At 38.9% G+C, this 27,974-nt stretch overlaps 1 protein-coding gene and 1 pseudogene across 1 annotated transcript in view; both read right to left on the reverse strand.

The window, feature by feature from the left end:
* Positions 1 to 27,848, reverse strand: part of RNF2 (ring finger protein 2) — a 34,332-nt gene extending 6,484 nt beyond the window's left edge. Inside the window, exons 1-4 of the mRNA XM_039881246.1 lie at positions 27,632 to 27,848; positions 5,263 to 5,351; positions 1,642 to 1,802; positions 793 to 1,008 (exon numbers count right to left, since the gene is read on the reverse strand). Coding sequence (XP_039737180.1) covers positions 793 to 1,008; positions 1,642 to 1,802; positions 5,263 to 5,349 — 464 coding nt within the window. The 5' untranslated portion in view covers positions 5,350 to 5,351; positions 27,632 to 27,848. The remainder of the gene's footprint in view (positions 1 to 792; positions 1,009 to 1,641; positions 1,803 to 5,262; positions 5,352 to 27,631) is intronic.
* On the reverse strand, positions 15,696 to 15,818 carry LOC120617853 (uncharacterized; annotated as a pseudogene).
* Positions 27,849 to 27,974: the final 126 nt, after the last annotated feature.

The raw sequence follows: 27,974 nt of genomic DNA on the forward strand, positions 1-27,974 counted from the left end.
CAAATGGAAGATGACAGTGGCCTAGACCAATCTGGATATATTATGGAGAAAGATAAAATATATTTATTCACAGATTGGAATACATAATGTGAGAAAAAAGGAGAGATGTTAAGGGTGACTCCAAAGTTTTTTGCTAAAGTTGGTGGAAAGATGGAGCCGCCATCAACTGAAATGATCAAGAATGAAGAGAGGGAGGGGGTAAGAACAAAAAAGTTCTGTACTGGACATAGCAAGTTTAAGAAACAGCTAATCACATACAAATGGAACCTGGAAAATATGGCCTCCTGAAAGCCAGCTGAAAAAAACTATTTAAAGGAAAATAAATTTGTCAAATGCTAAGATGGGGTCTGCGAATCAACAATTAGAATTTACAATGTGAATATCACCGGTAACAATGATGAAGATGATATGTGGGTCGGGGTGAAGGTGAAAGCCTGACCATAGAAGGTTCAAAAGGGAATGGGAGAAGGAGAGAGACAGTGAGCAAAGACAGCTCTTTCAAGAAGTTATGCTATAACGAGGAGAAACAGAATGGCAGGGAAGTGCAGAGAGAAGTGGGTATGAGAGAAGGCTTTTAAAAGTTCTAGTATTTTAAAGAGAACACCTATTATACCTAGAGGCATATATTATACCTGGAGCCACAGACTGCACCTGCATGAAAATATAGCCATGCAGAATTACAATTTGTTTTTGTACTCTGTCTTTTGAAAAACGGAGGCTGTTAAGTAAATGTGACATTAAATAAAATATTCAGAAAAATGGCCCCCCTCTAAAACCCTCTTTCCCATATACCTGTTCAGGGCCTGTATCTTCAGCCCCTCCTCAATGCTGTGGCTGAGTGCTTGCTGATTGTTGTGCTTGTTGATCCTGGCTAATACTCTCTCTTGATGAGCTTCATACTCATCACGACTTGGATAAATTTTGCTGATGAGTGCATCGAAGTTTGGGTCTGGCCTTAGTGATCTTTTAGAAACTAGCTTTTTCCGACAGGTAGGACATTCTTTATTGCTAAATAAAAAAAGAGAGAAAAAAATGTAAACAATTCCAGTATCTTCAGGCTAAAGACAAAAATATCTAGTTTCTAGATAGTTATCATCTTTATTCTAATACCTTTACTAAGCCACAGAAATTTAAACTAATTAACCTAAACGTTCTTGAAAATCTGACTAGTGGGTAAGCAAAGTTTTGGAAACTGCAGACATTCTATACTACTTTCCAATAGAGAAAAATACTTCAGAATGATAATTTATATATAACCATTTTAGACATAGAAATTTATTCTTTCCTCATATAAATTTCCCCTTTCTGATATCCATGTCATATAAGAAAAACCTACTGACTAATATATGTTACTTTATGTTATCGATTCTCTTATTAAAACAGCACATAAATATTATTTTATATACTTAAGAAGTGGTAAAACCATGGCTTTATTCTTTGTAATTTCCTCAAATACTCATCTTCTAAAGCTTCTAAAATTGTGTAAAATCAACTGTTTCAAAACAAAGATTCTCCAATAATTAAAACCTAGACTTCAGAAAAATTTCCAATTCTCAAATGAATACCTGAGCACTCAAAACCCACAGGGCACGCACTGTCCCGGTGCAATTTAAGTATCTAGCATAACACATTTCAACATACCCACTTCTGAGGGCCGTGATAATGCAGTCTGCACAGAAACGGTGTAAACACTCCTTTGTAGTCATGGTGTTCTTCAACATATCCAAGCATATTGGGCACATTAGTTCACTGTGAAGACTTCGAGGTGAAACCACAATTTCCAAGCCATCCGTTATTGCCTCCTACAAAAGAGTCTCCTTAAAATTAAATGCTACCTATTTTTTTATTATGGGCAAGTACAAATATACAAATACTGAAAATGACAAAAATGAACATCAACATACCCTTCATCCAGCCACTTCCACTGTCAATTCACAGCCAATCTTGTTTTAGCTTTAATTTCCCCCAATTCTCCTGTCTCCCCCAACCTCATTATATAAATGCTCTTATTTTAATGCTAAAGATAACATATTAATATGTTTTAAAGACAACTAATGGTAAATTAGCCTGGTATAATAATAAAAAAAAAAAAACATTGCATTCAGACTCAGATGCCTTAGGTTCTAGTGCTAGCTATATTAACTAGTTATGTGAGTCTAAATAATTGTTTTCTTACCCTGCAAAATAAGAAAATTAGGGCTAAATGAACCCTAAGAATGCTCCTGTCTTCAACATTCACACCATTCTGAAATACAGTAGCCCCTGCCTTATCCACACTTTCATTTTCTGAGATTTCAGTCACCCGCCATCAACTACAATCAGCCGTAGTCAACTGCAGTCAACCAAGTCTGACAACATTAAATGGAAAGTTCCAAAACTAAATTCGCAAGTTTTAAATAGTGCAGCATTCTGAGTATGTGATGAAATCTCATGCCATCTCCCCCTTCCCACTTGGGACACGAACCATCCCTTTGCCAAGCGTACGGCTGCTGTATACACGGCACACTTTAGTCATGCAGCAGCCCTCTCAGTTATCAGATCAAGTGTCTCAGTATCACAGTGCCTGTGTTCAAGTCACCCTGATTTAACTTCATAATGGCCCCAAAGTGCAAGAGTAATAATGCTGACAATTTGGATATGCCAGAGAAGCCATAAAGTGCTTCCGTTAAGTGAAAAGGTGAAAGTTCTCAACTTAATAACTGTTCCTTAGGATTGAAAAAAATACTGTATGCTGAGGTCGCTAAGATCTATAGTAAGAACAAATCTATCCATGAAATTGCCTGATTCCTAAATAAAACTTTATCATAGGTAGATATAAGAAAAACATAGCATATGTAGGGTTTGGTACTATCTATAATTTCAGGCATCCACTGGAGGTCTGAGAACGCAGTCCTGCTGATAAAAGACTATTGTAAAATATACATTTCATACCATCCATTAAGTTATTTTAAGATTCCAATATATACTCTATTTTATATACAGTTCAACAGGATTTCATTTTAAAATCACTTTTTGAACCTTAAAAAGTCTGGTCCACAGAAGCAGTTTTATAACAAAGTGGTCGGGCTAACCTACAAACTGATTTAAACTATAGTACATCTGAAGGATAACAAGTATTAGTATTTCTACTTGTCCTGTCTAAAAATGTTTCAGTGAGGAAATGCATCTGGAGTTCCAGTGTAGAATTCCAGGGCACATCTCCCAGCTGCAAAGAGATCAGTGACTCCTATGTAGGAAGAAGTCCCCCCCCACCACCCCCACCCTTCCCACAAAGTGGCATCGAGAAGAAAATTACCTAGCTCTAAAGCCACCAACACTGACTCCTATGGATTGAGGAAAGAGGTCTAGTAGGTGACTACTGAAAAGGAAGATGCAAGGAGAAATAAGGGCTTCCCATATGTTAATGCTGCTTCCTGTTTCCACTGCCTCTCCATTATTCTTGTTTTCTTATTAGGGTCAAAGACTGATGACTCCACCAGGAAAGAGAGAGAAACTATAGATATTGTCCATAAAGAACTCGAGTAAAATATATTTACATTTATAATAACTATCACTATTATCGAGTGTCCATATTTCAAGATAATTATAATATATTTCATTATAAAGCACTTTCTGTATTTTATCTTAAATACATACATGAACTTTTGATTTAGGAATTATAACCTCCATTTTAGAGATGAGGAAACAGAGTATGATGATGACTCAGCTAGTAAAAGTCTATCCTCCCCTTCCTAATTAGAAAGAACTTGCCTAGCAAAACACCAACCTTGGATAAACTCAACCATCCATGTTCTCCATGCCTAAATCTGTACAGGTGTGTAGCACTGTGGGGGAAAGAGAGGGGGAATCTCACAACCAGACAGGTATCACTAAAAATTTCACCAGCCTCAAATGGGTGTTAAATACTGCTCAGCAACTCGTTTCTCTAACAAACTCACTTTTCCTTTCGGTACACTGTATCTTTTCTTCTAATTGCAGAACTCTTTCTCCTGGAACATTCAATAGATTACCCTACCTCAAATTTCATTACAAGAGAGAGCTCTCATTTTCCCTCTATGAAATCTTGATAAATCTTCTTTCTTGCTACAAGGAGGAAGGATGCCTCTTCCTATCAAAAGTACATTCCTTCCTACCATCTCAAGTATATCACTTTTTGGCTTATTCTAGTTTTTCTCAGGCTTCAGCAATCTCTCCCTCTTCACTAAACCAGCCTCGCTTAGTACCTCCACAGGGCTGCTGCAGAGAGATGTACAATGATGCACCTTAGTGCTGGTGGGGAGGGGTGTGTGTGTCAGGTGTCAACACAAGTCTATCGCCCATCCTATAAACAAAACAAAATTTAAAACTTCCCGATTCTATGTTCCCTTCCAGTTTCTGCTTCATTTCTCTGCTCCTCTGCACAGCCAAACTTCTCTGAAGAATTGCCTATGCATTTTCACTTTTTCCCTCTTCAACACAGGAGCACCATCTACTCAAGTGCCACCAAGGACATGCTGCCAAATCTAATGTACGCTTTTGTAATTCTCATCTTATTCATCTGCAACCTCTTTCTTGAAACATTTCATCTTAGATTTTAATTCCCTGTCTCCAGCTCCCATTTTTTCTTATTTTTCTCTGGCTGTTCCTACTCTGTCTCCTCTGCCGGCTCATCAGTTACTTAATTTCTAAATGCTGAAGCGCCTCTGGATGCAGTTCCGCTCCTCTCTCTAGGCTATCTTCTCCATTCACATTGCTTAAAATGTGCTGACAAACCCCAAAATTTTATATTTAGTCCAGACCCCTAGTTAACATCTCTGCCTGCCTATCCATAGGCATCTCAAACTCAAAATAGGTTGTTTTAAGCATGCTTATCTCCTTCAAGCCTGTTTCTTCCCCTAGTCTTTCTCATCTTTACGTTCTCAAAATAGTCTTCCCCAGTTCCCCCCACCATTATTTATTACGGCACTGAGGACTTTCCTTTTACCCAAACTCTCAAATATGTAATTCCATAGATATCTGCTTGTTTAATGTCTATGAACTCCTAAAGGCTGGTTCCATGCTTTATTCACTACATCACCTAGTGCCTGTCTTAGGACCTGGTACAGAGTATACACTCAAAATATTTGTTTAATCGATGAATAAAGTGTCAACCAAATATACACAAGTCGGGACTGTTTGTATATAAATGTTATTACTATTATGTTCTTTCAAGTTTTATTTTCTAAAAATGTATCCCAGTTTACATGTCTCATATTTCCCCTAAGTTATCTTAGCCTACATTACCTGAGGTGTTCGTTGTAATTCGTATAAACTCAGTTCCCATGTTTTGCTTAATGGCTGAGTTCCATTCGTCTGCACAGCCTGAGACATTGCTAGGAATAAAAAGAAGAGAAAAACAATGTTAGTATCTGAAAGGGAAGTAAATCTCAAAACCGATTTTTAGAAATTGTAAAGCCTAAGAATAATAAAAATAGAAATTACACACTGGCTTCTCAAAAACTTAAAAAGAGGAAAAGCTCAAGACTCCCTCTACTTATAAATATGAGCTAGTTGAGAGCAAGAGACTATTGCCGATCTCTAAGTGCCCAAAAAGTTGATATACAGAAAGTACTTAATTATTACCAAATGTATAGAAAACAGTCTTAACCCAAAACAGTACTTTTTTTTTTTTTTAATTCATGGTCATACAACTTCAAACTAAATCAGGAAAATCTCAGACTCTTCAGCATGGGCACCTAGTCCAACTTTTGCCAAAGACACAGAAATCTACCTTATAGTTCTTTAAACCACTGATTAGGTCACTGAAGACTTCTTAAAAAGCCCTGCTCTCAGGGAAACTGGTTAACCAGAACCTATTCTGCTGAGGTATTATCTGGAACCCATCTGACCTGGCGAAAGGAAATACCCAACTCTAGTTCATTCTAGCCATCCTGCCACGTCTAAAGGGGTGGGGTGAAGTCTGAGAACACCTGTGATGTGCACACAGTACAGAGGGACAGGCTCACTGAAACACTGAGACCTAATTATAGGACTATAGAACCCTTTTCTTCTCCCTACACCATTCCTAAAGGCCTGTTCACAGCAGGTCCTTTAACCTGGTACATCATGTCCTGCTATCTAGAAAAAATGACAACGCATACAAGGTAAAGAACACAATTTGAAAAGACAAAGCAAGCATCAGAACTAGACATGGCAAGAATGGTGGAATTATCAGACCAGGAATTTAAAACCACCATGATTAGTAAGTGAAGGGCTCTAATGGATAAAATAGCTCGCAAGAACAGATGGGCAATGTAAGCAGAAAGGTAGAAATCCTAAGGGGGGAAAAAAAAAAAAAAGAAATGCTAGCAATTAACACCACTGTAAAAGACATGAAGAATGCCTTTTGATGGGCTTGTCAGTAGCCTGGATACAGCTAAGGAAAGAAACGCTGAGCCAGAGGATATACCAATAGAATCCTTGAACATCAAAAAGCAAAAAGTACAAAGACTGGGGGTGGGGGTGGTGGGGACAGAATAGTATATCCAAGGGCTGCAAAATAATGACAAAACATGTAATTTATGTATAATGGAAATGCCAAGAGGAGAAGAAAGAGAGAAAGAGACAGAATAATTAAACCATAATGACTGAGAATTTCCCCATATTAATGTCAGATTACCAACCACAGGTCCAGGAAACTCAGAGAACACCGGGCAGAAAAAGTGCCTCAAAAACTACACCTCGGCATATCATTTTCAAATTACAGAAACTCAAAGATTAAGAAAAAAAATCTGAAAGAAGCCAGAGAGAAAAGGTTATACATGTCTGAGTAGAATAAAACTAATGCAGAGGTATAAAGTACATTCCATGCTTTGCACTTACTTGTATTGTGTTACAATTGCTTCCATGTCTACCCCAGTGACTTAAATAGCTTAATATGTCCTAATACTTTCTCCTACACTCAGAAATGAGTCTACTTTAGTATGAGCCTGCTTTTCAGTAAAACTTAAATGAGTAAAGTAAGGTATTTAGAAAGGAAAAAATGAACCTTAAATGGTACATAAAGAAAACCACTGCTTACCAATGCTGCATTTATATGATTTAACTAGGAATCTTCAAAGTGGAATATGTATGTGCTCTCCTTAACTACCCAAAAGCTTTCTAGAGGGCTATACGCAAGATTTGGTTAATTTTAAGAGAATTTCTATATTATCAATTTTCCTGAAGCATTTTTACCAAAAATAATCTGCCTGAGAACAGGCCTATTTATCCAGGTAGATTCCTCTCCTTGCCCCAACCCTTTTATAAAATTATATACCATCCACTCATTCAAATACTGATTATCTACTGCACCCTGCACACTGTAAAAAGTACTAGGAATAAGAGCAGTAAACAAAACAAGTATGCACACAATAAATTAAAGCTTTCTTAAGTGCTATATAAAAGATTTTTAAAAGGGCACTGGGTTAGATAATCAAGAGAAGAAGGGGAACTATTTATTTAAAGTAGAGGGATCTATTCAAAGGAATAGACATGTTAGAAAGGTAGGTCAGTATTGCTGGTAAGTAGAGGGGAAAACACACAAGATGTTACAGCCCTAAAGAGAGGCCACAATGGTGATCTTCTCAAGAATCAAATGGGGTTGAGTAGAAGGTCAAAAGCCACTCCGGAATGGGCAAAAGGAAATCAAAATTGAAATTACAAATTTGTTATTAATGAATAATTTGAAACTACTACCTTATCAAAATCTATAGGATGTATAATGAAATCTCACCAGTATTTATAACTTGTAATTTGTAAACAATAAAACCATGAAGACTGAAAAAAATGAATTGACCATTAGAAATCAGAATATGAACCTAAAGGAAATATGATCATTATAAAAGTACAAATCAAACAGAAACAGAAAAAAATAAAAATAAAAAACAAATGGACTTGTTCACAAAAACAAAATTTAGTTTTTTGATATACTTAATACTATAGCTCAATTTCTGACAAAACCAAAAGCTTTAAAAATGCATACATCTAGAAATAGATTTTTAAAATTAGATGAGAATGCTATACTCAACTTTATACCAAGAAATAAATTCAACAATTCCTAATTAATAGTCTTAGCTAGAAACAGACCGAAGCATCTTTAAACTGAAAATATACCAGAAGCAAAGGTCTCGGTCGCTCTCTCAGGTAATAAGTACAGAAGCTCCAGATCCATATTTTTTAGGTTCCCCACCTACCAAACATCTGGCTCTCAGTACAATGCTGGGCGAGGGTGGGGTGGGGGAGAGCGGCGGGGAGGGGAACTGATCCAGTCACTGCTGTTAACAATCTATCCTTGTCCTAGGAATTCTGTGTCTATTTTCAAAATAATATGAATATAGCTATTAAAAATTGATCATTCTAACATACAGAATTGGGTTCCTAAAATTACCTTATAATACTTCAAGCTTTAAGAATTACAAATTTTTAAAAAGGAATATAAAAAATACTTTTTCAGGAAAAAAGTGTATTAAATCCCCAACTTAGAAACTAAACTTTTTACTCTATAGAGTCAGTAATATTGTGTTCAGTTTGCATAATGACAGATGATTCCTAGACTTAGTGTGGTGATCACATTGTAAGGTATATAAATGTCAAATCACTATATTGAACACCTGAAACTAATATATTGTATATCCCCTATACTTAAAAAAATTAAAATAAATTTTCCATTCTAAGTTTTTCCATTAAAAACATATCATACTTAAATAATGTGTCTGAAATACTAGGAAATTTTTATTTGTATACTAGGTTCACTGTATATATAGACTGGTCTTTTGAAGACTAGTAGAGGGACCTGAACCCTAATAACCTTGTTTCTACGTAAGTATTCATTTAATAGTACCTAGCAAACGAAATAACGTAGAGGCTCCCCTAGAGTGCCATTTTTATCCCACCCCTAATCTACAATCCTTAAACTGTTTGAGGGGAGTATTAAAATACCATGATCAAGTCTACAGAGGTTAGATGTGGCAAAGAATAGGTTTCGTGCAGAAAAAAATTAAAGATAATATTAATACAGGTTCCATTCACCCTCAGAATCTCTTGCTGGGGCCATATATTTGCTCTTAAGACCATCACGATCATCTCAGAAAGAAAAATAGATCCACTAAACCACAAATTCCTCAACAATAAGGGCAGAGAACTTCGTATTTTAGGGATGTATTTACATTGTGGTACAACAAATGAGACAACTAGAAAGCACACTAAGTGATTTCTGGAACTGTATCCTAGTGCTGGCAGTTACTGGCCATAAATCCACAAGCAAATTTCTCAATCCCTCAAACCTTATTTTTTAATCAGGAAAATGACAATTATTTTCAGGGTCATTGGCAAAGCTGAATGAGATGTTCATATAAAGTGCCTGGCACATTCAATAAATGTTAGCTATAAAACTGAGAGGACACAATTTCCTTTATACAAGGATTCTTATTTCTTAACACTCAACCCCCCCACATGTAAAAGACCAGGAAAAAAATTATTTAGCCACTCTGTAAGTTATTAAAAATCTTATATCAACCCCCTTTCAAAAAGAATAAATTATTTTAGAAAAGAACGTAAGAATATTAAGTGCCTCATGTGATAAAAAAAAATCAACTGGCAGGCTCATCCAAGACTACTTGTTTAAGGCCTTTTCTATAACAAATACTGACAATAACAAAAAAAAAAAAAAGGCAGATTTCTTTGTCAATTGTCTACTGCTAGTGACCTGTCTATGGCTGAACACTATGTGTAGTTCCTAGAATCTTAAGAGGAAAAAAGAAAAATACTGGATAGAAACACTTCTGTCTCAAATTCCATTAGAAACATGTAGATTCTTTACAAGAAAGGCACTAGATAAAGAAGGACAACCTGAACCACAGCTTTGCAGAACATTCAGAGACATTCAAAGAGTGTTTCTTGGATTATCACACCCCTCCAACACATATACCATCTCTGAGGGGATTAAGACAATATGCGCCAGGTGCACTGCTGTCTGATCATTAAAAATATAAGGACTGAAGTGTAGAGAACACCCGTAGGGCCTTCATCCTTTGGTTAGACTCCCTAATAGACTAACGCCTCAAGTGAGATCCTGGCACATACTAGGGCATAGTAAGTAATTTAATTCTCAATAAGAACCTCAAGTGTACATTTTCTATAGTATAAGTGAAAGAAGAATTGATATGAAATAGCACAAGTGCAAGCAAAAGGTCTGACACTGTGTCCTATAATTTTAGGAGTCTAAATTGTACTCTTACCAGAGTGCAGCAGCTTTAGGAAAGAAGCCAAGAGGGAGCTTCCAGACTGAATAAAACATTCCCCTGCCACTTCCCCCCCGCCCCCACCAAAAGGCAGCAGCAGCATTAAATATAACTTATTTGGAGCGAAAAACCTCAGAGTTCTGTGCCTAAAGATGTTTATCAGTTGCTCTAATCATAAGAATGGCCTGGCCTATTCAGAGTGTTTGAAACAGAACTATAGTCTAATATGAGTGAGCGATAAATTATACCCTCTCAAAATGGAGACCTTAGGTAAATGGAGCTATTTAGAAATGTCCATTTACACTCTGAAGAATGACTACTGCATTAGTTTCCTAAGACTGCTGCAACAAATTACGAGTTTGGTGATATAAAACAAATTTATTTCTATCAGTTCTTGAGGCCAGAATTCCTAAATCAGTATCGCTGGGCCAAAAGCAAGGTGTTGACAGGACCGCACTTTCTCCAGAGATTTTGTGGGAGACTCTATTCCTTGCCTCTTCCAGTTTGGAATAACTGCTAGCATTCCTTGGCTTGTGGTCACATCACTCCAATCTTTGCCTGTGGTCACTCTGCCTCTCATATGAGGACACATGTGATGACATTTAGAGCCCACTCAGATAATCCAGAATAATCTCCTTATGTTGAGATTTTAATGATGTCTGCAAAGACCCCACCCTCCATAAAGTAACATTACAGATTCCAGAGATTTGAATGTGGATATCTTTTGAGGGGCCATTTTTCAGTCTACCACATTTGACTAAGGTAAGAGAACTTATAACCTCACAGCCAACACTTTACGTCTTTATGCTGTATGATTTGTTTCCTTGATTTTTAAAAATAATTTTATTTTTCAATTATAGTTAACGTGATATATTAAAGTGTACAACATAATGATTAAACATTTACATAACTCACAAAGTGATCACCCTGATAAACCTAGTACCCATCTGATACCATACAGTTATTACAGTATTACTAAATTCCTTACACTATACTTTATATCCCCATGACTATTTTGTAACTACCCATTTTTACTTTTTTAATCCCTTCCCCCTTTTCACTCACCTCTTCAATGCCCCCTTTCATCTGGCAACCCTCAAAATGTTCTCTGTATCTGTTTTATTTGTTCATTTATTTTGTTTATATTCCACAAATGAAATTATATGGCATCTGTCTATGTCTGATTTACTTCACTCAGCACAGTACCCTTGAGGTCCATACATGTTGTTGCACATGGCAAGATTTCATTCCTTTAAAATTTTTTTAAATGGCTGAGTAACATCCCATTGTATATATGTACCACCTCTTTACCCATTCATCCACTGATAGACATCCAGGTTGCCTTCATATCTGGGCGACTATAAATAATGCTGCAATAAACATATGGATGCATGTGTCCCTTCAAAGTAGTATTTTCTTCCTACAAACACCCAGAAGTGAAATTTCTGGGTCCTTCTTTGTCTCATGATAAACAGCCTTTGTTTAAAAGCCTATTCTGTCTGGTATAAGTACTGCAACCCCAGATTTTTTGTTTGTTTCCATTTTCATTAAATATCTTTTTCCATCCCTTTACTTTCATCTCTGTATGTCTCTCAATCTGAAGTAAATCTCTTGTATATGTAAAGGTCTTGTTTTCTTATCCATTCGGCCACCATGTCTTTTGATTAGAACATTTATTTCTTTCTCACTTGAAGTAATTGTTGATACATGTCTAGTTATTACCATTTTACTTTTCATATCTTTGATCTTTTTTGCTTCTTTTAAAGAAGTCCCTCTAATATTTCTTGTAACACTGATTTGGTGTTCACAAACTCCTTTAGCTTTTTCTTGTCTGGGAAGCTCTTTATCTGTGCTTCAATTCTAAATGACAGCTTTGCTGGGTAACCTTGGTCCTTGCTTTTCATCACTTTGACTATTTCGTGCTTATCCCTGTGGCCTGCAAAGTTGCTGTTGAGAAATCAGCTGATCTTATGGGAGCTCTCTTGTAGGCAACTAATTGAGTTTCTCTTGCTTTTAAGATTCTTTGTCTTTAACCTTTGACATTTTAATTTGATGTTTCTTGCTGTGGGCTTCTTTGGGTTCATCTTGTTTGGGCCTCTGACCTTCCTGGGCTTAAATGTCTACTTCCTTTGCCAGGTTAGGGAAGTTTTCTGTCATTATTAATTTTAAAAAGGTTTTTAAATTTCTGGTACTTTCTCTTCTCCTTCTGGTACCCCTATGATGCAAAGCTGGTATGCCTGATGTTGTCCCACAGGTTCCCTTAAACTACCCTCATTTTTTGGATTCTTTTTTCTTATTGCTGTTCTGACTGGGTGTTTTCTGCTATCTTATCTTCTAAATCGCTGATTCAAGCCTCTGCTTCATCTATCTACAGTTGATTCCCTCTAATGTATTCATTTCGCCTATCGTATTCTTCGTTTGACTTTTTTTAATGTTTTCTATCTCTCTATTAAAGTTCTCACTGCGTTCATCTCTTTTCCTCTAAGTTCATTGAGCATCTTTGTAATCAGCGTTTTGAACTCTGCATCTGGTAAACTGCTTGTCTCCATTTTGTTTAGTTTTTTCTCTGGAGCTCTGTTCTGTTCTTTCATGTGGGACCTGTTTGTCTCTCCATTTTGAATGCCTCTCTGTTTGTTTCTATGTATCAGGTAGGGATCCTAAGTCCCGGTCTTAGCAGAGTGGCCTTATGTAGTAGGTGTCCTATGGGACCCAGTGGCACAATCTTCTCTGGTCACCTGGGCCAGGTGCTCCAGGTGTGTCCCTAGTGTGGGTTGTATGTGCCCTCCTGTTGTAGCCTTGGCTGCTGTTTGCATGTCAGTGGGAGGGACTGACTCCTAGGCTGATTGATTATGAGGACTGGCCAGTGAGGGGCTGACCCTATGGAGCTGGATTCACTTTAGCAGCCCTCTGGTGCCTGCCCAGTCTGACCTTTGGATGTGTCATCCTCAGATACAGCCCAGAGTGGTGCTCCAGCTCCACTGAAGCAGACCATCAGGAAAACCGGCCCCAAGGCCTCCTGGAAGGGGCCTCAACGCAGGCCAAGTTAAGCCACAGTCTGTGCTATGCCCAGGGCCACCTGTCAAGAGTCACCCCTAATTCGCAGATAGCTGCCACCCCTGCTGGGCTTAGAGATGCTTTGAAGGGTCAAGCCAGAGCAACGAGGCTGGCTGCTGCTAGTGCCAGGCTTGGGCTGTTCAGCAACAGGCATGGGGCATGCTGAGGCCAAATGCTTGTGTGGGTTTTGTGCACCTTTGTGAGATTTTAGTAAAGTCCGAAGCATGAGACAACACAGGCCATATGTATGGAAAAGCCACTGGAGGTGGCTTGGGTGGGCCCACAAGTTGGGCGGGGCAGGGTCTCAGGGAATCACCAGGATGGGATGACCTATGTTAGTCAGACTGATAGAGACTCAGATATGGCAGCTGCCTCCATCTGCATGCAGGAGCAGGAAGGGTTCAACTAAAATCAATGGATTCTGCCAGCACATGTCTGGGAGAAAGCTGCCCCTCCAGCCCTCGCCTTGAAGCCAGACAATTCAGTTTCCTCCCGGTATGTCCCTGGCAAGCAATTGCCCCACTGCTGGAGCTCAGAGCTAGAGAGTCCGTCAGCATGTGACCCTTAAGAAGAATGTCTGTTGACACCCAGAGCCCTCCTCTCACTCAGCCATGATCTTCTCTGGTTTTCACAGCCAGAGGTGGTGGACACTTCTCTTCCTGGCACTGGAACCCTGGGTTGGGGAGCCCGGTGTGGGGCCGGGACCTCTTGTTCCTATGGGGGAACCTCTGCAGCCAAGATATCATTCTGATTCTGAACTGCCACATGTGGTGTGGGCTCAGCCATTTCACGTCTCCACCTCTCCTAACAGCCTCAAGGTGGCTTCTTATATATGTCCCCAGTTGCAGGACTTCTGTTCAGCCAGAGCTCAGGCGACTCCCAACGATGGCTGTTCTGTAGTTTAGTTGTGATTCTGATGTGGTCATGAAAGGAGGTGAGCACAGCGTTTACCTACTATGCCTTCTTGGCCAGAAGTGCTTAATTTGTTTTCAAAACTGTGAAATATGTATCAGAAAATACAATCACTTTTAAATTACTTATTTTATATCCCATTTTCCTATAAAGCATTTTTCTTCATTTGAGATTTGCTTCCCTAGGCACTATGAAACAAAACTAAGAAGCTCTTCTCTTTTTTTGTAATAAAAATCTTATCTTTTTCTTCCATGGCCATTGTCGCCTGTGAACATAAATAAAGGTCACATCAAATTAACTCTTCCAATCTTTAGAATTTTTCTTTTCCTCTTGCATTATATTATACAACATGTGAATGAGCAAATGATTTGTTCCTTAATTAAAACACTGCTTGTTTACAGGACACAGGTGTTAGCTTTTAGAAATTTATTCAACACTAGGCAAACCAGGGAGCAATAATAAATTCTGAGTAAGCAATCCAGCTGCCATCATAACACTGCCTGCAGTAAGTACCACCTCATAAAAACCACTTGCAGCAGTTTAATCTAAAACTACAGCTGTCAGACAGACATTAATTTCTGTAAATGTCTGAAGACACAAAGGAAGTGCTCTATATTGAAAAAGTCATTGTACTAAACATCTGGAAGACTCATCTAACTTACTTTTGCTAACCTAATAGCTTCTTTATTTAAAATGATAATATAATCAATTCCTAATTGGATTATATTTTTCCCATACTATGGAACACAGAGCAGAAACTTTTCAAAGGTGAATTACCAAATCTTCATTATCTAGTCTTAATTAAGTTTCTGAGTATTGGTAATAGAGTTAATGTTTTCTAGTCTCTAGATAATTAAGTTATTATTATAAGGAAAATAAATGTTTTAAGGTGGTTTAAAGTAATATTTAAAATGCAGACCTAGATAATATAGATCTAGATCTGTGCCCTCCTACCATTTAGCTCTCATCACCCATCACTATTTCATCTCCTCTAACACTACTCCTTCGCCCTCCCCTCCAGCAGACAGACTTTCTTAATGGTGCAATTCAGTCTTTCCCCAAGGCTTCAGGATGCACCTAACAAGGTCTAATATTAGTCAACACTGATTTTATGGGCAACAGCTTTATTTTCCTTCTGTCCTTCTGTCTACCCCTACCAGAAGCTAACAGATCCATAATGAAAACTAGTTGAGTTCAACAGTTTAGGAAACAATGAGAGCTAGTATATGATAAGAAATGAGACCCTCCATGAGTTTGCTTCCTGCTGGGCCCTGAACATGTTTTCCATACAATTTGGTAAATGCTATAAAAGTACAAAGAAGCAGTCAAAAGGAGGAGCAGAAATCAGAAAAAGTTTCCTGAAGAATGAGACTCTTCCTCGGAAGAGTGTTTGTTTATTTGTTTATTTTTAGGTGAGGCAACCCTTGGTTGACCTTACAGATTGCAAGGTCAACCCCTTACAATCCCTTGTTGTTTTTTTTTTATTTTTTATGCCTACAGCACCTACCTGGTCTTCCTAGGTGGTCTCCTATCCAAGTACTAACCAGGCCCGACCCTGCTTAGCTTCCGAGATCAGACGGGATCGGGCTTGTTCAGGGTGGCATGGCCATAGATTGGAAGAGAGTTTAAAGTGGAAGTTAACCAACTGATGAAAGGAAAGGAGTCCAGAAGGACCAGAATAAGAAAGACACAGCTCAGCATGGTGTGTTTGGGAAATTCCAAGCAGTTCACAAGTCCAGAGAACTGTGAAAAGTTTACATAACTGGGTGGAGCCATTTAAAAATGGAGCCAGAGTAGCCATCCCAAAGGAACTGCCTTGCATGTCTTGCTTCTTGAACCTTTGGAATGTCTGAACTGGGCAAAATAACCCTTGGACTAGGCCGAACCACTACTGTCTTACAATCATTTGCATAGCTAACACGAAAGCACACCTCCTGAACATGAAAACTGATTACAGACTCTTTCTGAAGACAAAATCAGTAACCAGCTATGTATAACTAAAGAGTAATTCAGCTTTTAACACCAATAGAAATTTCATTCTTCTATTCATATAATTATTCCCTTGTCTCATAAAAACTCCCTGCCCTCATCCTGTAATCAGGACACCATTTGGGCCTCTGTCTGAATCAGTTTCCTGAATTGCAATTCTTTTTGATCTCTAATAAATGCTTCTTGCCTCTCATTTTTGGCTTTTTATTTTTAGGTTAACAGAAAAGAGGGAGGTTGGGAGTAGCACAGAGTGAAGCTTAAATTGTGGACCAGATTAGGAAGGCCTGACATACCATGCAAGGATGTTGGGGAAATATCCACAGTAGAATGACAAAGTCAGATTTGCATTTAAGACAAAAAGATCAACTCTGACAATGGTGGAAGAAGATCTTTAACAAAGCAAGAATACTAGGTAAAGCAGGGGTCCTCAACTCCCAGGCCATGGACCTGTACAGGAACAGGGTTGCACAGGAGATGGTAAGCGGGCAAGCAACTAAAGCTTCATTTGTGTTTGCAGCCGTTCCCCCAGCGCTAGCATCTCCGCCTCAGCTCCACCTCAGATCATCGGGCATTAGATTCCCTGATGCCAAAAAGGTTGGGGACCACTCAGTTAAAGGACTTGTGCGATAATACAAATAATAAATGCCTACAATGGCTCCATTAATAATAAGAAGAATGAATTAGGAGGGGCATAGCTGAAAAACTTAAGAGGTAAAATGCATGGGCTATATAAGAGAATAAAGCCACAAACTCCCAAAAGCAAAAGTTTGTTTACAGATGACTTAATCTTATATGTAGAAAGCCCTAAAGTGTGCACAAACAGGTGTAAGATACTGAACTGATAAATGAATTCAGCAGAGTCGGGGGGCGAGGGATTCAACAGTCAGCCACATTTCTATGGACTAACAATGAACAGTTTGAAAAAGAAATCAAGAAAACAATTCCATTTACAAAAGCACTAAAAAGAATAACACTTAGGAATAAATTTAACCAAGAAGGCAAAAGACTTGTACACTGAAAATCACAAAACACTGCTGAGAGAAATCAAAAATGGAGACATTCCATCCCTTGTTCATGACCAGAAGAAACATAAAGATGACAATATTCCTCAAAGTGATATACAGACTCAATGCAATCCCTATCAAAACCTCAACTGTTTTTTTTACAGAAGTAGAAAAACCCATCCTGAAAGTTCATATAGAATCTCAAAGGACCCCAGAGAACCAAAATAATTTTGAAAATGACAAGTTGGAAGACTTATACTTCCTGATTTTAAAACATATTGTAAAGCTGACTTAATCTTTTACAATAAGTTGCCTTAGGTAAGAAGTTGATTAGGCAAATTCCTAAAAGCAAAATTACTGGATTGAAAAGCAGGAAAACAAATTTTTTTATTCTGACAAATACTGCTAAATTGCTATACCAATTTACCCATCTATCAATTAAGGATTAGCAGCATTTTTTAAAAAAAGCTTGCCCAATCTTATAGATGGGAAATGATATTTATTGTTATTTTAATTTTCAAGGCTTCAATCACGAGTTGAAGCTTTTTCAAAGCTTTGTTGGCCATTTTTTGGTCTGTCAATTACTTATATATAAATACTTTTAAGTAAGAACTTTTTCTGTTACGGACTTTTTCTGTTAAGGAAATTAACCTTTACCTGCCTGTCATGAGTGTTAAATATTCTTCCCCAATTTGTTGTCTTTGTTCTTGACTTCTTTAGAATATAGATCTTATTTTTTTACATGTTTTTAATGTATTTATCTTTTCTTCTATGGCTTCTTTGGAAAGCTCATCCACACTCTAAAATTACATAAACATCCACCATCCATCCATACTTTCTTCTAATACAATCAGAGTTTCATTTTGTACATTTAAGAGGTCAGGATCTGCCGTCTACCACCACCACCAACTGGCTATTATCCATTTTGGTTGATTTCCTGAGTTCTAAATTATCTGTAACTGGCTATTGTCCCATCATCATTTATTAATTCATCTCTTCTCCAACGATGAAGTTACCATGCTATCTTCTAACTCATAACAAAAAAAAAACTATATGTGTGAATATATACATATGTATGTAACATGTATGTGTATATATGTAAACTCTACAACACAAGCTTAACACTTTTACACTAACAATGAACATGCCGCCTAACTCAGGTATAACTGTACAGAGTTCACAAATTCCTTAATAAGGTTATGAAATATGAAAATAAGCATTAGGCACACCTCCTTTCTCCTCCTTTCTCTTTGCAAAGATGACACAATTGTTACCAGGATGACTCTTCTTCAAATGTGGTGATTAATAAAGTTCCCCCTAGCAGTGTTCCCCCACATTTGTACTCAGCCTTGCAAAATATCTGTTGCCACTAGGTGGAGACAGGAATATTGGTTACTGAAATAGGAGTAGTCACAAATATTCTGCAAATATACTCAAATGGTAAAAATGCTGTTTCTAAATTCTTGAGTGAGATAAGCCTAGTCACTTTAGCTGAGGATACAATTTCCTTATTTGTAAATTCTTATAAATTTATAAGAATTTATATCAAGTAGCAAGAGCCCTCTTAGCTCTAATATTTTGTGGACCAAAAGCTTGCTTAAATATCCTTAATAGTACTATGCCTAAAGACAGTCCTCTCCTCTTGAGCTAAGAAGGTATTCTACCTTTGGCAACTTCTTTCGACTTGAATACTTCAACCACAAGCAGTCGATTCCTCTAATCTTCTCAAAGCAGGTCAAAAAGAGGCATAGTCTGTATTAAAGTTCACAAATCTAACATTCCAAATCATCGTCAAGGCTTTCTTCAATTTTTTTCCTTGTCTTAAAGAAAATTGCTGATATCATACTTCTCCACGTCCACCTGGCTTATGTGAAAATATATTTTAAACAATAAGCTGGCTATAGATTTTCCCCTGAACTGGTATCCTTGATACTCCAGGCTGTACATTTGGGGGAGGGGGGTTGTTTGTTTCTCTTGTGTTACATATTTTTTACTTTATTTGGTCAGAACTTTCCATTTCTGTTGATTTCCTGAATTCTAAATTCTCTGACAAGATATTCCTTACACTGGTGCTTTACTTCTGGTTCTCACCTGCCAGTCTAGATTTTGTAACTTCTAAGGATGCCTCAACCTCTGCTTGCCTAAGGGGTTTTCAACTGCTTCATCCAATTATTTGAATCTAGTGACCTACTGCCAAACTACTGACTCACTAGTAGTTTAGATCTCAGACTCTGGCATAATCTAGGCTCTCAGCCTTGAACACACACCAACTCTATACCACAAACTAACCGCATTCTTAGAGAGGGAATATTTTTAATTCTTCCAGTGCCCTAAGACCAAGAGACGCAAAGAACAATGATAATTTTCTGAGCAGAACAGAAAAATCCTGAGTTCTAACTAAAGCAAAGGAGGCTACCAACTTTACTTCACACCCCTACCCAGGTTACAGGAAACTGTAAACAAGAGAGCATATTGATGTGGTAGCAGTAACCAGTTTTATTTTATTGGCTGTAGATTCTATGTCATTGGCACACATAGTTGGCTCCCAATAAAAATCTGCTGATTTAATGGACAGATCTAGTATCTCTGTCTTTGAGAGGAAGATGTAAACTACAACTAAGGCATAAAGCAAAGCTTAAAGATTTACATAAGCATATCAAGACAAAGCTAAGAAGAGAAATCTAGTTAACTACACTGACTTTTAGTCCAAAGCTCCATATGTCAGAACAAAAGTTAACTTTTGAAAAGTGGTATACTAATGTTGTTATCCTTTCCTAGAAAGAGATTTTATTTTATTTTTCTCATCAAGGGCAGATTCCTGACAGAAGCAGCAGACGTGCTTTAGCAAGTAACAACGCAGAAAGTCACAACAACATTCCCTATGTCACTGAAAATACATATACCAATGGGATCTACATGTCTGGTAAGAACATAATCTGTTGAAAAATCAAATTTGTGGTGAGGCAGTGACACAGGAAAAAAAATAATTAGGTTAAGGAAAAAAAAAAGAAAGCTGAAGGCTGATGCCCTCACATTTTCCAAATAGCAACTGGAATAACTTTTTCAGCAAGTAGCTGGCAATTCATATTTAGAGATACAAAAACATTCAGATTCTTTCACCCAGTTATCCCAGTTCTAGAAAATAATGCTATTAATAATAATAAGAGATTACATTTAGAGTGTTTACCACTTTATATGAAATCCTGCTTACTCCTAACAACTCTATAAAGTAGTACAACTGCCCTCATTTAATAAATAAGGGAATCGAGCCAAAATATAAGTAATTAAATAAACAAGCAAGCAAGCAATTTGCATCATGGTCTTGCACTGAGGATGAGAGGCAAGCCTCAAACCCAGGTCTGTTTGACTAAGACGGCCATGCCCTTAACCAACACACCACACAAACCATCATTCCTACTACTACAAATAGTGCCATCAGCAAGCAGGGAGACATTCGCTGCAGCATCAACAAAAGGAAATTTCTTCAATCATGAAAAGTAATTATTAATACCACATGCAATGACGAGTAAAACTTGTAAGGAAGGTAAAGTGATGAGAGAAGCCATTAATTTGCATCTGTACTACAATTACAGCTATGTAAGAGTTATGTTTTAGAAAGCAACACAGTTGTTTGGAGTTTGTAAGGAGTAGGGTTCTCTCCATTTTTTCAAGCCCTATTATTATTATTGTTATTATTATTACAATAAGCACAGATTTTAACAAAGAGTTTTAAGACAACAATAGCTAAGAATAAAGAAATGAAGAAAGTGTTCCTAATGTCCCCTTGTCACAAAAGGTGGATTTTATCTTGCTGAAAAAGAAAAAACTACTATGCAGAATAGTAGCACCCAGACTGGGATTCAGGAAACCTCAATTCTCATTTGGGGTTCTTGAAACAATTCCAAAAGGTAAAATGACTTAATCTTTCTTCTTTTCAGGTCTTTCTTGTCTTCTGGTATCTGCAACTCACATCAAAAGTTTAAAACTAGAAAGGCAGCTCCTGCAGTTTCAAAGGCCAGAGTAAGAAGAGGTATGAGAAAAAAACCAGATACTTTAAGGACAGAAAGAACTCATAGCTCTGATGAAATCAAAGATTAGCATAAAATTTAGGTTCAGGAAAGCAGCAAAAATTCGGTATAGGTCATATATACTGGAAATCAACACGATTTTAAGGGTCAATATGCAGATCTAAACCTCTTTACAAAATGGAGCATGTTTAAATCATAGGTTTTTTAAATGTCCATTAAGGCGGTGCTCCTTATTAGCAATTAAAATATTCAGGAAACCATCAACAAAATGAAAAGGCAAACTATTGAATGGAAGAAAATAACTGCAAATCATATATATGACATAAGACTAATATCCAAAATATGTAAAGAACTTATAAAACTCAATAACCAAAAAAAAAAAACCCAAACAATCTAATTAAAAAATGGACAGAAGATCTGAGTAGACATTTTCCCAAAGAAGACATATAGACAGCTAACAGGTAAATGAAAAGATGCTCAAATCATTAATCATCAGGGAAATGGAAATCAAAACCGCAATGAGATACCACCTCACACCTGTTAGGGGAAAATACTACACTATCACAAGACCTGGGAAAAGTAAGGTTATATAGGACATTCACAACTCCCACAACCCATTTTCACCCTAACGACTTTCTTTTAGATATGGAAACTTAAAAACTTGAAAGACACAAAACCAACCCCAGGATCCGGGCCATAAATCAATCCATCTGTCTCTCTTTCTTCACATACACTCCTTATATTTACAATATGCTTCACTGTTTACAAAACCCCTTTTACTTACACTACTTCTCATGTCTTTACAAATAACCTGTAAGGTCAACAAGGGTGGTTTGTTTTTTTTTTTTCTTTTTTTTAATAGAAAACAAACAGCCAACATTCTTGGAAGTGACAGCACCAGACCTAGAAACCAAGTCTTCTGCCTTCAATTCTGAAGCTCCTTCTACTATGTCCAACACTACCCCTTCTGTAACATAGTAAAGACTTCTATAAAGCATGTGGCTGGATTCCAAGATAGCCTGAATTAGACTCTATATAGCAAGTAGTGTAAACAGTGAGGCTTTAATGCAATTACTGGCATGGAGGCATACATCTTTTTAAAAGCGAAAAATCAGCTGGTTTTAAGTTAAATTAACAAAGTGTGTGTATGGTGGGGGAAACAAGCAGAAAACGCTTCTAAAAAGTAGTACTGCAGATGTGCACTTTTTACAATAGCTAATACAGGTGTGGTAATACAGAGAATAGAAAAAAAAGGAGACAATAAACAACTAAAAATAATAATGTAAAGAAAAACTGCAAGATGTTTCTAATTTTAAGTAATAAAATGAGAGAGTTGTGTTTCCTTCCCCCACCCCCCAAAATAACTGTGAGATTTTAGTATATTAGGCTATAATAAAAGACATAGAAGATTTGAGTTAGCCATCAAACAGAATGCCTTCCAAAATTGCTGGCTCTGGAATACAGCACATCAGAAATCCAAAGTCCTATCTCTAGATCAGCTATTGGTACAATACAGTTTATATTAACCAATTATTTTACTCTTTCAATTCTCATATCTATAAAATCAAGTAACGTTCTACCTAAATTATTTTCTAATGACCTTGGAAGGCGTATACAATGTCTGCAAAGGTAATGATCAATATTTTAATTCCCATTATCCAGTGCAAAAATAAACATTCCTCAAACATCTTCTACATGCACAGTACCAGGACAGACTAGAAGCGCAGAGAAAGTGATGGTCTTTATAACCCAAATGAATAAAGCACAGAGAAATGCTTAATAATGATTATAACCACATGAGAAAATTGAGGCATCTCAGAAAAAGCTTTCATAGGAGTTGGGCTGAACACAGGAATGAGGGAAAATGAAGTTGGATTTGACCAAGATACGAAATAAAGAGTAGTCATTATGTTTAGCTAGGCAGAGAAGAGGCAGGTAGGATGCTATGTCCTTTGGGTTTCAAAGCACATTACTCATCTGTTACTGCCTTTAACACACTGTACAATACTTCATTTGTCATCTCCACTTAGATTGTAAATTCCTCAAAGACAGAAATCTTGTTCGATTTACTTTTCTATCCCTAATCTCTAGCATAGGGTCTGGCACACAGAAGAAATAAAGGATTTTTGAACAGGCAAGGTAAGGAGAGGATTCCCTACTTAAATTACTGTATTTTAACCTAAACTATTTGTGCAGGTCATTCATTCACTGACCCCCAATTCCAAATCACCATTCTAGACTCTGCTCTATGGAGACTGTACAACTATATTTAACTGACTCTTCTGCCAGTAGGCTCCTCGCTAGGCTTTGCCAATGGGGGTAGTAAACAGTGGTTATAAAAGAGGAAGAGAGGGCAAAGGGACTTCCTTTCAATTCCTGGCAGCAGCAACTGTAACCCCTGACCCTGGCAGCAGTAATCGGTTCCAGTCTCCAGCTTCTTTCCACACTCCCAGCACTAGCCCTAACAGCAGCTAAACACACCTGACCTCCTCAAAGGTTCAGAACCAAGTCAGTGGAATCTCTTCTCTGAGCTCTTAGGATTACCGTAATGTTCTCTTTTTGCCCTTACACCCATCTAACCAACTCCCTATATTAAATCCCCTCTGTTGAGATTCCTATTGAAATTTCTGTTTTCTCTACTCGACACTAACACATTAATAAACACAGTGATTCTAGCTGCTCTCCTCTGAGGTATCTTGCTGCTTCTTTGAAGGGGGAAGAAAGTTTGGAGTTATTCCTATAGACAAAATCTGTTTTATAAAGGATAACTCAAAATGCTTTAAATTTGTGTCTGTTAAGTTGCAGCATAAAAATCATATAACTTTTGTGATTTAAACCATCTAATTTGAAAAATGAGAGGAAACGAGAAATATTTAAATAGTGCAAGCTATTCCAAGCGCACACAGCCACCTCCTTTACTACAGCACACATCCGAGAGAAAATGTGAGATGTCAGAGCTGATCCGCTGTTCCTCGGTGGAATGAGTTCCCACAAGCCTCTCCTAGTGTGAGCATTACGCCATGCTGAATGTGATTCCGGTACTGACAGACTTTTCTTTGCCGTTATTCAAAATAGCCCCAAACTGCAAGCCCCAAACTGAACACCTAGTGTTCAGCAATAGAAACAGCAATCTGTTCCAACGCTGAAACTGAGCTGAACCTACTGGTATGCTGCTCTCCCTTAAGGATTTTCAAGTATAATTTTTTACCACATGTGATTTTCATTTTACATATTGACTTTAGAAACTAACCTCTTCAGAAAATACAACTCCACTCTATAGCATAGAAACAAAAAGAAATCTCTCTTGCAGGAGAGCCCATAATCAACACATTTGTTAAAAACAAACGACAAAAATGCTTTGATAGTTTTCACATGGTTACTTCACTTAATAAGATGACCTCACTAGACAATATATTGTACTTAAACTGATTTTTTAAAAATTATGACAAAACAGCAGCTATGTAGAAGCAGTAAACATGTTCTTAATCCATTTTCAAAATGAAATGGGAGAATGCAAATTCATGCAATAGGACTCTCTGAATTTTTAGTAATGTATATAGGTGCTGAGCATCCAACAAGTTATCAGTAGGCCTAGACGTACTAGTGTACTTCAACTGCCTAACATATGTAAAATAAAACAGAAGTGAAAAGAATTTTAAACTTGAAAGTCTGTGGCCAGTTCCACCAGAGTTCTTCCACATAGCTTAGAATCTGGCCATGGCTCACCTAACCCGAGCACCTAGGAGTCAGGGATTCATCACCTAGCTCCTGCCCATGGACATACTAATTAATACCAGCTTCTACTTCGATGCCAAAGAGCTGCATTATCACAGTCAAGTACATCCTTTAAGATCAACCACGCTGCTCCTTACAGCGAGACACCAGAAGACCCATTTGACACATTAAATAAAAACGGTGAAACTCGGTTGTCACCAGAGGGTGATGGGTGGTAGAGAGGCTATCTGGACCTTCAGTGAATGGACAGGGTAAATGTTGTATCTTTGTACCCCAAATTATATGGGGATCTACGCAGTTAAATGCAAATAAATATTCAATAAGTCACTATAACAGAATTCAGAGAAAGAGAGAAAAACTCAGGAAATCAAATAACTGATGTTTGATGACAATGTATGTCCCCCACAGCATGTGTAATAAATACTAATTAAAAATCAAGTGTAGATCTGTATGTGTGCAGAATATACATAACCTCACAGTATTTTTCTTTTTTTAAAACTGTACACTGTGATGCATTGTTTAGTTTCTCCAGATTTAATAAATGACTCGCTATAAAATTATGAGGTGCTTTAAGTCATACCAGAAATGCTGTCATAATTTTAATAAAGTGCCTTTTAATGTTAACTCACTTCTCTTGCTGGAAGGAATTATGGTTTTTAGCTAACATATAGAAATGAAACTGTCACTGAAACATCTGGTTATATATTATTCATTACACATATATCACCTTTACTCCAACGACTGCATAATATAAACACAAATCATGAATAAATCAAAGAGACCTGACACCACGCACTGAAGGTCAGTAATAGACAAATGAAATTCCAAAAATGTTTGCTGACCTGCTCTACATTTCTATCCATACAAATCTGGGAGCTGTCTGAGTGCTCCACGCAGGCAGAGAAAAACTCAAAAATTTCGGTATTCTGAATGTCTGCATTGTATGCATTATATTAGTAGTTCTAATCTGAAATCTTTCAAAGCAGCACATTTGAGGACCGCAGCACATTTGAGGACCATAGCATATTTTTCAAATACACAAAGAGACTAGTCAGTCCGTTTTCTTTCATAAATTCCCCATTTCACTCCCACACCTACTATAATTAACCTCAAATGTGGACTCCGCAAGGGTACCTGAAGGAAATAACTCAAATCCTTAGAAAGAGAGGCCATATTTGCTGTGCTATCCCTGGAAAATGGAGTCTTATATGACTACTCATTTTTCTACGGAAAAAGTACGTTCAATGGACAATGAAGACTTTAAAAGACACCTGTTGATTGTGACAAGCAGAAATTTCGGGGGGTGGGGATGGAGAGATAACCAAGAGCCAGACTGCTGCCATTTAAATTCTTTATAAATCAAAGAATCAGACTGATCTTGGTCCTTAAAAATGAATATTTAAGTTAATAAAATATTCAACAATTATACCCCAAGGCAAGTGGGGAAAGTAGATTATCTACCGATTACACTAAGTATTACAGCTGATCATCTTGGAACTACCGAAGGTAGATTATATGATGCAAATCACGCATACACTGGTTTTGAGCATAATTCTCCGTCTAAAACACTGAAACCATGTCTCGGTTTTAATTTTTAAAATAAAGCACATTAACATAACGAATACAAAACCTATCCCCTTCACAGAAAATTTCTTCACACCCCTCAAGGAAACCAGACAATTTCAAACCATTTTCCCACATTCTCCCACAACTTCTGACAGCCACGCAGTAGAGAGATCCAAAAAGCCTTCAAGGAGATAAGCCATGACGGCCTTAGCGGGCAAATCATCGGAATGAACCTCAAAGTTTGAGACCAATTTTTTACTAACACTATCTCCGGGAGTAGGAAGGCTATTTCGGTGGCAGGGAAACGATCCTGACAACCAAAACGAGGGCTCCCCGGCGACAGCGGGGGTACCAAAGATCTCGGCGCAAAGGGCAGCATTCAAAACGCGAAGCTTCCAGCAGAAACAAACCGAGACCCCCCTCCCCCCACGACCCCTCGGGGCAACCTCGCGGTTTCAGAAAGCAGCAACAGATACCCCCGAGCAAGCGGGCGGCACTCCAGGAATGTTTTAACCCAAAGGGGTCTCTACACCCCCGCCCGCAAGGAACTCCGACGCCGAGGACCGCCTCCACCGGCGAACCCCGACTCCAGCACCCTGGGGGAAGGGGGCTATTTGCACAAAGCGCCCCACCCCACCCCCACGGCGCAGACACACACCCTCGGCTGCGAGGGGGAAGCCCGAGGGCAAGAACCCGCATTCCACGCCGTTCGCCTCCGGAAAGGGCGCCGAGGAGAGGAGGGGGCCCCGGCCCGGGAGGCGAAGGCGCCGCACCGCAGCCCCGGCCTCCGCGCTGAACTGCGGGGAGCGAGGGGCTCGCAGCCGAGGCAGGAAGCCGTGAGCTCGCCCACCGGGTCCTCCCCGGGCCGGACGCACGACCCCCGCCCAGACCCTCGAAGGGACGGGAACAATGAGAAGCCGCGTCCCCCGCCATCCCCGCCCCGAGAGCGGTCGGGGGCGGCGACGCCATCTCCCCTCACACCCCCGCGGACACACACACACCCCCCGCCCCGGGGCCGCCGTCAGCCGCCCGCAGCCCGCTCCGCACGCCGCGCGGCCCGGCCCGCCGCGCCCGCGCCCTTCGCCCCCGCGCCCGCCCCACTCACCGGCCCCTGCCCCGGCCCGGGACTCCGCTGGCCGCGGCTGGAGCGAGACTCGGGTCCAAGCCGCCGCGGCCGCCGGCGCCGCCGCACAATATGGCGAGCCTCGGCTTCCGCAATGGAGCTCGGGAAATACAACAGGGGCCGCTCAATATTCATGAGAGACCGAGGGGAAGCCGGCTCGGCCGGCGCGGCGGGGAGGGCGGGAAGGAGCGAGCGAGCGAGGGGGCGGAGGCGGAGGCCGGGGACGTGCTCGGCGCGGGAGCGCCGCCGCGTGCTGGCCTGGAGGCCCCGAGCCGCCGCCCCTCCGCGGCCGGCCGGCCCCGCCCCCGCGCCCTCCGCCGGCCCG

This window comes from Pteropus medius, unplaced genomic scaffold, assembly GCF_902729225.1.
Source record: "Pteropus medius unplaced genomic scaffold, Ma_sr-lr_union100, whole genome shotgun sequence".
NCBI classification, from domain to species: domain Eukaryota; kingdom Metazoa; phylum Chordata; class Mammalia; order Chiroptera; family Pteropodidae; genus Pteropus; species Pteropus medius.